The 13755-nt window shown below is 50.8% G+C and overlaps 1 protein-coding gene across 1 annotated transcript; it reads right to left on the bottom strand.

Moving 5' to 3' along the window:
* Nucleotides 1–6887: 6887 nt before the first annotated feature.
* On the bottom strand, nucleotides 6888–13553 carry dyrk2 (dual-specificity tyrosine-(Y)-phosphorylation regulated kinase 2). The gene is made up of 3 exons (XM_067254479.1): nucleotides 13506–13553; nucleotides 12726–12853; nucleotides 6888–9194 (listed from the first exon to the last, which is right to left on the bottom strand). Exons 1-3 carry the CDS (start codon nucleotides 13543–13545, stop codon nucleotides 7599–7601), a joined length of 1764 nt encoding a protein of 587 aa, XP_067110580.1. The 5' UTR covers nucleotides 13546–13553; the 3' UTR covers nucleotides 6888–7598.
* Between the last annotated feature and the right edge of the window lie 202 nt (nucleotides 13554–13755).

The raw sequence follows: 13755 nt of genomic DNA, 5'->3' as shown, positions 1-13755 counted from the left end.
GACTGACACCTGAACACAGATGGAGTGTATGTGTGTAAGAGGGAGAGAGAGAGTTTGTGTGTGTGTGAGTGTGTGTGTGTGCACAGTATGTGTGAGAGGGTGTGTGTGTGTGTGTGTAAAAAACTATCTTGTATCAGAAACATAAATAGTAGTTCTAATAATAAGATAATCTCATTTGAGAGACCAGGCCAGCATTTTTAAATACACACACACATTGCTTTTACAGTCACCTCCCCCCCCCCCCCACACACACACACACAGACACACAATGCAGATGTACCTCCTGTGTTTGTGTTTGGCGTTAGTGTCAGTGTTTTATAGAGTCTGTAGTGATTTATAGAGATGCTTTGTGCCCTGGAAGCACAGCTGCTACAATCTTGTGATCCACAAAGCCATGTCCTCCTTCTCCATCCATCTGATAGAGACATGAAATGAGAGTAGAGGCCTCTGACACCAGCGCAGGAACATACTGGCTGCATTTCCTGGAAGTCTCTGTCCTGCTGAGAATGCTAACCTTCCGCTCAACTAGCTAACCATGCTAACCAAGCTAGCCCATCAGTCTAACACCTTCCCCTCACCTAGCACACAATGCTAACCTTCCCTACACCTAGCACACAATGCTAACCTTCCCTTCCCCTAGCACACAATGCTAACCTTCCCTACACCTAGCACACAATGCTAACATTCCCTACACCTAGCACACAATGCTAACCTTCCCTACACCAACACACAATGCTAACCTTCCCTTCCCCTAGCACACAATGCTAACCTTCCCTACACCAACACACAATGCTAACCTTCCCTTCCCCTAGCACACAATGCTAACCTTCCCTACACCTAGCACACAATGCTAACCTTCCCTACACCAACACACAATGCTAACCTTCCCTTCCCCTAGCACACAATGCTAACCTTCCCTACACCAACACACAATGCTAACCTTCCCTTCCCCTAGCACACAATGCTAACCTTCCCTACACCTAGCACACAATGCTAACCTTCCCTTCCCCTAGCACACAATGCTAACCTTTCCTTCTCCTAGCACACAATGCTAACCTTCCCTTCATCTAGCACACAAGGCTAACCTTCCCTACACCTAGCACACAATGCTAACCTCCCCCTTGGCTAGTTAACCATGCTAACTATGCTTCAAGTAGTGGAAAGGGTTATTGCCCCTCTCTGACCCCCTGGACTCGGGGTAAAGTTGTGCGTGTGTGAAACATTCTTTCCCCTGCTGAGTATTTCGGGGCTAAATGTTCTGGATGGAAATAGAGAAGCTGGAGATTCAGGAGAAAGTGGGTTAACGATGGCTGAATGCCTGACACACACATACATTTCTGTTTTAGGCCTTCGTGGGCAAAGGGTCCACTCCAAAGACCTGCGGCCCACAAACCTGCCATCCCCACCCCCCCCCCTCTCTCGTTGTCTCCCTCTCCACACTGCTCAATCATAGTCACAACTTCATCTCCCCCTCCCTCCCCCTTTTCCTCTCTCACCATTCTGCAGGTTCAGGGTGAGTCTGTTTTAGTCTTTGTGAAATGGTGGGTTCGATTTCTTTATGGTCAGTCTGGTGAGTATGTGTGTATGTGTGTATGTGTGTGTGTATGGGTGTGTGTGTGTGTGTGTGTGTGAGAGAGAGCGAGACGTGCAGCTCCCTCCTCTGGGAGCCTAGTGTGTCTATAAATACAGCAGCCTCTGCTTGACTGAATTAGCAGATCCTGAGAATCCCCTAATCTGGCCCTCAAACACTCCTAGAACAGCCAATACCAGCTTGGCCGTTGCCATGGTGAGGTCAGCATCGTGTCTGGGGCAGGGGCTGCCACCATGGAGACAGATCTGGGTACCTGGATGCATCACCGTGACAACCAGCTTAATCTGGCTTCCTAGTGGATTTATGCTTAATGCCATGATTCGTTGTTGTCATGGAGATATGTATATATATATATATATATTTTTTTTTTTTTTTTTTTTGGTGTCTCTACCTGGAGAAGGGTTAGGGTCCCTCAGGGGAATGTGGCTCCAGAGAGACAGGAAGTCACACTCCAGAGACAGGAAGTCACACTCCAGAGAGACAGAAAGTCACACTCCAGAGAGACAGGAAGTCACACTCCAGAGAGACAGGAAGTCACACTCCTCCTTTCCACTCCCTCCTCCCTTCTCCTCCCCTCCCTCCCTCCTTTCCACTCCCTCCTCCCCTCTCCTCCCCTCCCTCCATTCCACTCCCTCCTCCCCTCTCCTCTCCTCCCCTCCCTACCTCCTTTCCACTCCCTCCTCCCCTCTCCTCCCCTCCCTCCCTCCCTCCCACTCCCTCCTCCCCTCTTCTCCCTTCCCTCCCTCCTTTCCACTCCCTCCTTCCCTCGACCCCCCCCCACTCCTCCCCTCAACCCCCCCCACTCCTCCCTCTTCCTCCTGCTTTCCTCACCCCTCTCCTCCTCCCATTCTTGCCCCTGTCCCCCCCTGGTGTGGGTGCCCTCCCTCTCCCAGAGGCACGGCCCCCAGGAGAGAAGGCCCCCCTCTAGTCTGTCTACTGGAGACAACAGCTCACAGGGCGAGAGGAGCGAGAGAGAGGGAGGGGGAGAGGGGAGGAGCGAGAGAGAGGGGGAGGGGGAGAGAGGGAGAGGTGGAGAGAGGGGGAGGGAGGGAGAGGGGGAGAGAGGGAGAGAGAGGGGGAGAGAGGGGGAGGGAGGGAGAGGGGGGGAGAGAGGGAGAGGGGGAGAGAGAGAGGGGGGGAGAGAGGGGGAGAGAGGGAACAGAGAAACACTGATACTCCTCATTCTCATGTTTCACCATCCATCTTCCCTGTCTAATACTCTCCCTCTCTCTCTCCATGTCTCCCCCCTCTCCCCCTCCGCCCCTCCCACTCGTCTATCTCCCCGTCCCCCCCTTTCTCCTCGTCCCCCTCTCCCTCCAACCCTCTCTCTCTTACCTATCTCTTGTTTTCTACCCCCCCCCCCCCCCCTTTTCCCTGTAATGGGAGACAAACAGCTGTTGTGTTGAACACAGTGTTCTTGTCATTCTAGTTCCTTCTGAAGACCAGCATGATCTATGCCTGTTATGTCACCACAGGTGTGTGTGGGGGTGTGTGTAGCATGTGTGTGTAGCATGTGTGTAGCATGTGTGTGTAGCATGTGTGTGTGTGTTACACTATCTGGATTCAGGATCTGGTTTGATAATAAACTGCTCTTTCACCATCCACCACACAGACACACACCACCACCACACACACACCACCACCACACAGACACACACACCACCACACAGACACACACCACCACCACACAGACACACACACCACCATACAGACACACACCACCACACAGACACACACACCACCACACAGACACACACACCACCACACACACACCACCACCACACAGACACACACACACCACCACACACACACCACCACCACACAGACATACACACCACCACCAGGCCATCACACGCACAAACACCATCAAACAGGAATGCCTGTTGGCTCACTGCTTCACATCGAGGTGCACTTGATGTGTCAACATGTCCCCTGGGGCTCCGTCCTGACGCAGAGTGGAAACAAGCGCACCCTCGCTATGGCAGGAATGTGGACTCAGTAGGAGGAGACAGGACTGAAACACACCTCTCCACGACGATCTAGTTCAAGTCTCCATGGCGATCTCGGCAGGCTTGTTTATCTCAAGTGTGCGAGTTGTGGGTGGATGCTGTCGTCATGACAGCGTGAACAAGCCCGTAATGCCATGCAGCGCCACTGTCGCCTGCGAGCATGGCGAGGAGGAAGTGACATCACCGGCCTCTACTCACTGTCCTCACACATCTACACACACACACACACAGTGAACACCAGAGTTGGGTAACCAGGGCTGTGGTGGAGTATCTGGAAGAACCAGGGCTGTGGTGGTGTAACTAGAGTCGGGGCCTGGGTCCTGGCCAGCCTGCTAGCTGGCTTAATCTCTGATCTGCTTTATTCTTAGAAGGAGTCAACTGAGGCAACGGCTGGAAGAACGACAGCACAGGGTTCAAACCCACCTGTAAAAAGGGACTAAGGTCAAAGGTCACATGCAGACCGCAGGTCACTGTCAGTCTGGACTGGAGTGTGTTCAATCCACGTTGTCTTTATCAGAGTGTGCCGCCACTATGTCACCGGTGATGTGAGTGTGTCGACACTATGTCACAGGTGATGTTTATTGTTTATGGCAGTATTCAGCTGTCAGTATTCAGTACACACCAGAATGGTAAAGATTGACAATAAATCTTTTTTATTATTCATGTTTTCCGGTCACAACAATAAAAGTTTTAACAAATCATCATCACTAGTAAAAAGTTACCTTCCTGTGACCTCTGGGTCAATCCAGGCAGACAGAAATGATCTCCTTAGAGTTCCACCCCCCCACACCTCCCTGGACGACCACTCCCCCACAGAAAGGGCTTGGCTGCTCCATAGCAGATAAAACATTATTCATATGTACAAATCCACATTAACATCCTTAGCAAAGGTCACGTATTTACAGCGCTAGTCCGCTAGCAGAAACACCACTAAGGAGAGTCAACTTCCATTACACTCACTTCACGATTGTTTCGTTTTTTTGTTGTTTATTTATTTGTGTGTTTCCTTAGTTACCACGGCTGGCCCTCCCAGTGTGGCAGAGCCCAGAGAGGAGTAGCAAAACGAAGGAAAACTTCTTTCAAAAACACATGAACCTTCACACACATGGTTCCTGCCGCCACTACCGTGGCAGTGGCCCCTGTGTACAAACGACACCTGCTGGGCGAGGACACAGAACAGCTCTGAGGATATCGCCACCCTGTTATGCTACATCACAGACATGCTCTTCATCACAAACTTCAACAGCTCAGCCCCCCTCCTCTTCCACTGATTAACTAGTGTTCTCCAGCCTAGACTCCACCATGCCACAGCAGGCTAGGCTAGGCTACCATAAGCTAGGTTACCCATGCTAGGCTAGTGCAACCCAGGCTGGGCTATGCTAAGCTAGGCTAACTCAACAGAGGCTTGTCTAGGCTTGGCTAGCAGAGATAAAGATTCAGGCTTCATTTTCCCACAGCCACAAACATAGAAAGGAATGCACTTTGGTATTGACCAAATGCCCTGGGTTGATTAAATTCACAATAATAATAAGAAGAACAATATCACGACAGTCTGAGGTAAAATATCAAAACGACTAACGCTTGCAGCTAACGCTAGCAACTAACGCTAGCCCTGTAGCTCCTGGATGTTAAGGCGAAGCCAGTTAACCCTTCACCCCCATTCGCCTAGCTAGTGTTCTCCTATTGGCTGAAGCTAATGTTCCTGGTCTCTCGCAATTGGCTGAGGCTAGTGTTTCTGGTCTCTCCCTATTGGCTAGGAGCGTACACATGGGAGAGTGTCAGGGTAGAGATGTAACCTGAACTGCATCGTAGGATACATCCAGGGCCACGCCCCCTCAAGGACCTGTCATGGAGGCATGGGGTGTGTCTTTGGGCGTCGCTAGGGCATGATCGTGATCGCCTCCTCCTCCCTCCCCCCCCCGTCCCTAGTAGTGGCCAGCCTTCTGCTGAGCCTATCACGGGCTAGGGCAGAAGAGAGGGTGAAGTCTCGTCTAGAGTGTTACAGAGAGATTGGCGTTGATAACCAAAGGCACATTGTATCAAACCTACAGGTTCGTCACACTGTATCAAAACACAAAACCACAATAAAAAAGTTAAAACACCATATTGGGGAACCGCCCATCCCAACACCCCCTCCCCCCCCCCTCCTTCCTTCCTTTCTCAAGGCAATGTGTACCTGTGCATTACATCACCAGATTGTGTACCTGTGTATTACAGCATAACACATCGCCTCACAGTTCCCGTGGCAACAGTAGACACAAACTGTAGACCCTTGCAGTTGTTGTTGTTTATATTAGCTCATCTCCGCTCCTCTGAGGAGCAGGTCTATCAAATAAATACAGGCAAACTTTTTACCACCTCATAAATATCTATCAAATCCTTTGGAGGGTCGCAGGGTCAAAAAACAGGTAAATGTAGTTGTGCAAATGTTTGTGGGTGACGGGTTGGGAGGGAAAGATCAACACTTGTTGGCTTTGCGAGGGAACACGCTTTTAAGAGTTTCACCTGTGTCCCAAGACTTGAGAATCTCAGGATAAATACCGAAATATGTTTGAGAGACACTCAACCCTAGAAACATCATCAGCTACACAGGTCTCAGCCTGGATTCAAAGAGTTAAAACAGAGGTAAACACACACACACACCCTAACACACACCCACAAACACCACTCCAGCACTGAGACAAGTGTTGAAAATCCTAATATTCAAGTATGTATATTTATCTATATTGTTTTTCTTCATATAATAAGCATCTTGGCTCTTCCTTACTTTTTTACCCTCCCCTTAAACTTCCCTCCCTCCCTCCCTCCTAAACTATTATCCCTACCTCCCTCCCTCCCTCCCAGACCCAGATTATGTGTTTCTACCTACATCATCCTCATGAAGGAATAAACCGACCTCAACTCAAGCACCAACGTGTCCAACATGACCTTCCCACTTGAAACACGGGCCCCATGCTTTCAGTTCCCCCTGGCAAACAATCTGCCTGCCTGATTATCTGTTTTTAAGAAAGGGTTTTAGCACCAGAATAACAGTTAGAACAAAATATCAACGTATCAAGTCCACCGCAGGCGTAGAAAGTTCTAGAACAACATAGCATGCTAGCTCTGTCCAATAGGAAGCAGGCCAGACAGCCAAACCTGCTCTCTCTCTCTCCCTCTCTCTTCTTCCTCCCCCCCTCTCTCTCCTTCTTCCCCCCCCTCTCTCCTTCCTTCCTCCCCCTCCCCCCTCCTCCCTCCTTCCTCCCCCCCTCTCTCTCCTTCCTTCCTCCCCCTCCTCCCTCCTTCCTCCCCCACTCTTTCCTAATATTGTTATTTTAAGGAATGTCAAGAGCAGTATAGGCACCTACCGCTGTCTGTCATGTAAACATTGGTTATCACGTTTCCCTCCGCCAACTTGAACTCTTAACAGTCATAAAAACTTGCGATTTTCGTTTAGACCCTTCGAATCTTCCCTCCGCCTTAATCTGCTCTCTCATCGTATGCAAGACAATGAGGGACAGATCCTGTCGACGTGGCTTCACTCGTGGCCTGCCACCGGTTAGCTCGCTGAGCTAATAGCACAGAGCTATGCTCTTTAGCGTGCTGCTAGGGCGTTGTGCTGTATAAGGCTAATAAAAAAAGGCCAGGTCCTATGTACCATAGGCTAGGCTAGCGTGCTAAGGCCAGGTTTGTACGGATGCTAAGTTACGCCAGGCTAAACTAGCATGCTAAGGCCAGGTTTGTAAAGATGCTAAGCTAGGCTAAACTAGGTTAGGCTAGAACACTGCACACACACCCCTGAGATTAAAAACCTAAAAGCGCTGTTCCCTTTGCGCCGCCATTTCCGTGTATTTTTGTGTTTTACTGAGTCGAGGCCCGCTGCAGTGGATATGTGTATGACGACCTCCAACCCCTGACCCTGGAGTCTGTGCGCCCCTTCCCGTAGGACCCTCCGCGTAACCAGACACAGCAAAACAGGCAGGTAGCTAGCGAGCCAGCCGGACCTCTGGCTAACGCGCTCAGCTAACCAGCTTGGGCAACACTGTCCTCTGCTGGATATTCCCGTTGGCGTCTGTCATCTGGGCCAGATTAGTCCTGATCTTGGAGGCAGACCCTGAGGTGGGAGGTAACTTGGAGATGGAGGTTATGGAGGTTGGGCATTCCGTGCCCCTCTTCACCGGGGGTTTCTCCCCGGCTGTGGGGGGTTTGGGCAGCCGCCGTCTGAGCCAGGGGTGCCTGAGAGCCTGGCTAGGGGTCATCCTCAGGGCGGGGTCCCACTCCAGGCACTGCTTCAGGAAGTCCAGGAACAAGGGGTCGTCACAGCCCTTGAGGGCCGTCACCCACTCCTTGCTCGCCGGCGGGCCCCTCAGCTTGCCGCGGCGGGAGCGCCCCCCGTTAAGCGCGGTGCAGCCGTCTGGTAGCGTGGTCACGGTGCAGTACCGGGGGTAGCCCTTGGAGCTCACAAAGTTCTTGGCTCTCTTGGAGGAATCTAGAAGCTTCTGCGACGGCATTCCCAGAAGCTCGATGATGCAGGCCAGCTGATCGCCCTCGTCCTCCCCCGGCAGCAGGGGGTAGCCGGTCAGCAGCTCTGCCAGGATGCACCCCAGGCTCCACATGTCGATGGGCATGCCGTAGCGTGACCCCAGGATGACCTCCGGAGCCCGGTAGAAGCGGGACTGGATGTAGGTGTAGACGCGCTGGTGCTCGTAGCAGCTGGAGCCAAAGTCGATCACCTTGATCCCGCTGCGCCCCTGCTGCTTGAGAAGGATGTTCTCCGGCTTAAGGTCGCAGTGGATGATGCGGTTCTTGTGCAGCGAGTCCAGGCACTGCAGGATGGAGTGGGCGAACTTGCGTACGAGCGGCAGGGAGAAGCCCTGGAACTTGTTCTTCTTGATGAGCTCGTACAGGTTCATGCTGAGCAGCTCGAAAGTCATGCAGATGTGGTTGCGGAAGGTGAAGTTCTCCAGCATGTGGATGACATTCATGGACGAGTCCTTGTCTTGTTTCCGCAGGTGCTCCAGGATGCGGATCTCCTCTGCGGCCTGCCGGTGGAAACGCTTCTCGTTGCGCACCATCTTCAACGCCACGTGGGTGTGCGTCTTGTGGTCGTACGCCTTCACCACCTGGCCGAAGCTCCCCTTGCCGATCACCTTCAGCACCTCGTAGCGGTAGGAGACGTGGTCGTGAGGCACGTGGACGTACGAGCCCTGGTCGTCATCGTAGCCGCCGTTGTTGGAGCCGCCGATCACGCCGGGGCGTTTCTTGGCGTTGGGCCCGGTGAAGTACACCTCTGGGTAGCTGAAGATCTCGTGGTGCTCGAACGCCGTCAGCTTGGTCATGTGCTGCTTCATGGCCAGCTCCGGCGACAGCGCCGATGGTTTGAGCTTGCCGTCAATCGACTTCAGGGAGGTGGAGCTGCCGTGCCGGGTGGAGTCTGTCGGCCGGTCGGGCCCGGGGAGCGCGCCCCCTGCACGGCCCCCCGGGTTGAGGCCATTGGGCTGTGTGGTGAGGACGGCCCGCTTGTTGCTGTTCTCCTCGTACAGCTGCTGGACGTGGATCTGCTGGTGCGACTCCACGTGAAGGTGCTCATTCATCATGTGCTTATTGCCTCCCACCTGCGAAGGAGCAGAGAGGAGACGAGAGGAGTTAGATGCGGGGACCTGTGGAGGCGAGGAGAGACTAAACGAGTGCCCCTCGATACCACAGACAAACGGACTGAAGTGAATGAAGAGATGGAGACGGAAAGAGAGAGAGAGCGACACACAAACATTATATTACAAAAACAAGGTTTATAAACAGTAGGAAACACACACTACAATATTGACAAAGAGAGAAAGACCAAGAACAACCTACATGTGAGAACACAGGTCATTATTCAGGTAATCCCTTGGTACTATGGGGTGCGTCTAATAAGAATATAAATAGTTTGATGTAACGGGAACAGGCTGAATGATACTGGCAGCTTGTTCTAAGTCAGGGCTTTACCTACAAGCTAATGATCAGGACATTACTGCTTAAGTGTGACAGAAAGCTCCGAGGCAGATGTGTGTGTATTTAGAAGAATAGAATAGAACCTTTATTGTCATTGTACATTGCACTACAACGAAATTGGATGCAATCCGATCAGTGCAACATCAAAGAAAGTTTGGAGTGTGTTAAGTGCTTGAGTGTTAGAGTTTGAAGCAGGTTGCCTCACACTGCTAGAGAGATGACCTCACACACACACACGTGTCCACACTGCACACTGCTTATCTGGAGCGGGCTAAGCTAGAGAGATGACCTCACACACACCCACACACATCTCCCCACTGGTAGCGAGTGTAACTTAATCACACCTGTTAATTATAATAGAAGGCTGCTCCAAGGACCAGAGGACACCCAACTAGGGGTGTGTGTGTGTGTGTGTGTGTGAGTGTGTGTGTGAGAAATAAAGAGAGAGGACTGGTGTACAGGGACCAATTTGCAGAAGCAACACACACTATAGAACAGACACACACACAAAGTAACATGAGTCGAGTGCACCCACACACACACACACATCAAGGACAGTCCTCTCCTAGTTAGGAAATCTCCATCTCTTCACACCATCACATCAGCTCTGCATAACTATGATCTCACACACCTCAAAACAGCAGCCCCTCCTCATCACCTCTTCTCCCCCCCCTCCCTTCCTGCCCCTGCCTGATCATGTGACCTTCGATTCTTTTTGTGTAAAACTTTCTGTCCATTCCATGCTCTAGAGCGGGTGCTGCCATACACACACACACACACACACACACACTCACGTCTATGAGGGTGTACAGAAGAGGTATACACACACCAGGAGAGTGCATGCCAGCCAGCCAGAATGGTCATTTTAAACTCTTAACCGATGCAAACAATACAGGTTGTGTGAGTGTGGTGTGTGTGTGTGGTGTGCGTGTGTGGTGTGCGTGTTTCCGTCCTTGTGTGTGTGTGTGATGGTCCAATAGGGTGAGCCGAGGACAACAGAGCAGAACGGCAGCCAATGAATGAACAGAACGACCTTGTGAGAATTACATACACAATTACGCTATCACTAATAATAAGAACACCTGTGGTGTTGCCACACACACACTCTCTCTCTCTTTCATGTCCATCTGTCTTGTAACATTCTTGCATCTCTGTTATTACAGTGTAACTGTAGTGTAGTTGTTATATTGTCATTACAGTGTTACTATGGTGTCATTACAGTGTTATTGTAATGTTATTGTAGTCTCATTACAGTGTTATTGTAATGTTATTGTAGTCTTATTACAGTGTTATTGCAGTGTTGTAGCGATGTTATGGTAGTGTCATTACAGTGTTGTAATAACATGTTTTATGAATGTGATCTCCTCCTAGCGTCTCTAGTCACCGCGTGGGGGACGGCTACAGCTCAGTGGTTAGAGCTTCTGACTGCAGCTTAAGAGGTTGGAAGTTAAAATCCCCCCTGCACGTCACTTTGGATAAGTGTCTGAGACAGAGTCAGTCTGCTACATGAACATGATGGCTGTCTGGCTGCCGCGAGACACAACACTGGCTTTCTGACAGGAGGAGAGAGGGAGAGGAGAGACAAAAGGAGAGAGAGGGAGAGGAGAGAGAGACAAAAGGAGAGAGAGGGAGGGAGACGAGAGAGAGACAAAAGGAGAGAGACGGGGGAGAGACAAAAGGAGAGGGAGAGAGACAAAAGGAGAGAGGGAGGGAGAGAGGGGTTGTTGAGACATGGCTCAACTGTTAAAACAGTGTGCCCGTTTTAACACACACACACACACACACACAGAGAGAACTCCCCTTTATCTGGCTTGATCCTGTTCCTTGTATAGTAGTTAATAACCATACAGCTAACACACACCTACAGACTCAAACAAGTTCAGAAAAACAACAAAAGACAACCACAAACACACAAGTTAGGAGAACCCTGCACACACGCAGGCCTTCAACCCCAGGGTCAACAAGAGGGTCTATATTTACAGCGCCTGAACGATGGGAGCAGAGAGAAGTCCTCTCGGTGTCAAGGATGATCCCCTGCCTTCCACATGCAGGAATAGACTGTGCACATACAGTACCAGGCTAAAAACACACACACACTTCCCTGAACCTGCACTTACATACAGTGCTATAAACACACACACCTCCATGAACTGGCCAACCTGGGGAGAATAGCTCTCTCTTTCTCATACAGCCTTAATAGCCCTGTGTCTTTCCCTCTCTCTATTTCTATTCCACCCTCTCTCTCGCTGCAAATAATCTGAGTGTGATATTATTTACAGCTGGCCTTTGCAGCTGTAGGACAGTGCAATTCACCCAGCGTCTCCACTACATCGTACCTGCTGGTCGATAGCTGCGCCTTGCACAACAGTCAACATTCTCCCTGGGCTAGCCCCCCTCAGCTGCGCGTCTGGGAGAGAGAGCTAGCTAGCTTTAGTCGTGTGTTTCCATGCACCGCCATGTTGTAACCCCTCCCCCACATACACCAACCACCCGGGAGAGCAACAAATCGAAGCCACACGAGCCCTATACCTGTATGGCAACCTTTTAACAGCACAAGAACCCAACAATGGCTTTCAGCGCCGGGGGGCGGACTGAACCGTAAAACGTTAATGAGAACCACGGGTTTTTTACTGTGTGATCTGCCGACTCGGGTTATCTACTACGCTATGTATAAATAGCTCCTTAATCTTTATCGTCACTGTTAAACTTCACATGGTAGGGCTAGGTGGAGGTGTCCGCCGTCCCGGGGGCCTACCGTGCACGGTAGTCTCACTGTGTGCACGGTAGGCCTGGTTTAGGTCCCGTGTCGGTGCTTGAGGATTAAATTAGACGTGTGCTATGCGGGCTATGTACATGCTGTCCCCACGCGCGTTATGCCCAAAAATGTACACCGCACGTGACCGTGGCAACTTGTTACTTCGCGCTCTGGAGCACAAGCCACCACCTTGCGAGCTGAACTACCTCAAAAGTGTTGTGTCCGGTGTGCATAAAGCTACTCTTACTGAAACACACACCTAGACAGCTGTTAAAAGCAAGGCTGACAACCAAGAACACTGTGATTTATATATCTAAAAGACGTAAGAGTCTTAAACGTGAACAACACCGCTAAACAAACAGGGTTTAACGGTAAAACAAATGGAACCGGAGGTTCATACCGTGAGGGAGTTAGCGTTCCTGAGCGGCGGTAGTGTAACGGGCGATGTGGCTTCAGTCCCTGCTACGACCCGGAGACCCCCACCAATTCCGGGGGATGATTGTAGCTGGCAGTCCTCTCCCCCTTTGCCTACACGGGCAGGAAATAAGACACATTTTATGTATTTAGAGTGTCGTGTTGGATGACACACTGCAAACTTAACACGACCAAATTAGCTTAAGGTGTGAACGTGTAGGCTAGCTAGCATACAGAGGCAGTCTATCTGGGGATCTAAACTCACATTATAGGGTCGTCTCTATATTCGCATTTTGTGTACTCTAGGTTTAAATCTGCTAACGACAACAGTTGCACCAAATAGGTTGTTGGGAAAATACAGTGTTCCGTGAACCAATGAATTCGCTTCTTTATCAGTTACCTTTATATCGGTCGTGTAAGAAAACAGAAGACTACCGCGCGTCTACGGGCGTTTACAGCACATTTCAACCCGATCAACTACCTTCTGTGCAAATCCTGAATACACAATCACGTCTGATATAGTTATATATATTGCTTGTAATAGGCAAGGGCATGAAACGGCTCGCCATTAGCTACCGAGAGAGATAGGATCGCCCCCGTCACCAAAAGACAAGGGAAGCCGATCTGAGGCATAAAGCCAAACGCTTACAGCGGCACTGACAAATCCTTAGATCCGTTAACAAAATTCCACCGGTGCTACCTGGTCAATGGAACGTCATTTTGGAGTGTTGTGTGTCTGTTCGGTGGCGGATTGACGGTTCCTTACCAGTCGGGTAGACTGTAGCGCAGGGTTTCTTGGTTAACATGGCCGCTTGAGAGTCACAAACAGAAACCCCTCTCCAGATGATCCCCTCCTCCCTCTCCGGTCTCTGTTCGACAACTCTTCTACTCCAATCAGATGCTACACTCACACTCACATTCTGTCCCTACACTGCCGACACTAGCGGGGCGGACTACGCACACACACGTACACACACACACACACACACACACACACACAACCCAAAACGTTGCTA

Source organism: Osmerus mordax, chromosome 17 (genome assembly GCF_038355195.1).
Source record: "Osmerus mordax isolate fOsmMor3 chromosome 17, fOsmMor3.pri, whole genome shotgun sequence".
NCBI lineage: Eukaryota > Metazoa > Chordata > Actinopteri > Osmeriformes > Osmeridae > Osmerus > Osmerus mordax.
The sequence above is the reverse complement of the archived record's forward strand: the minus strand, read 5'-3'. Positions and strand labels throughout refer to the sequence as shown.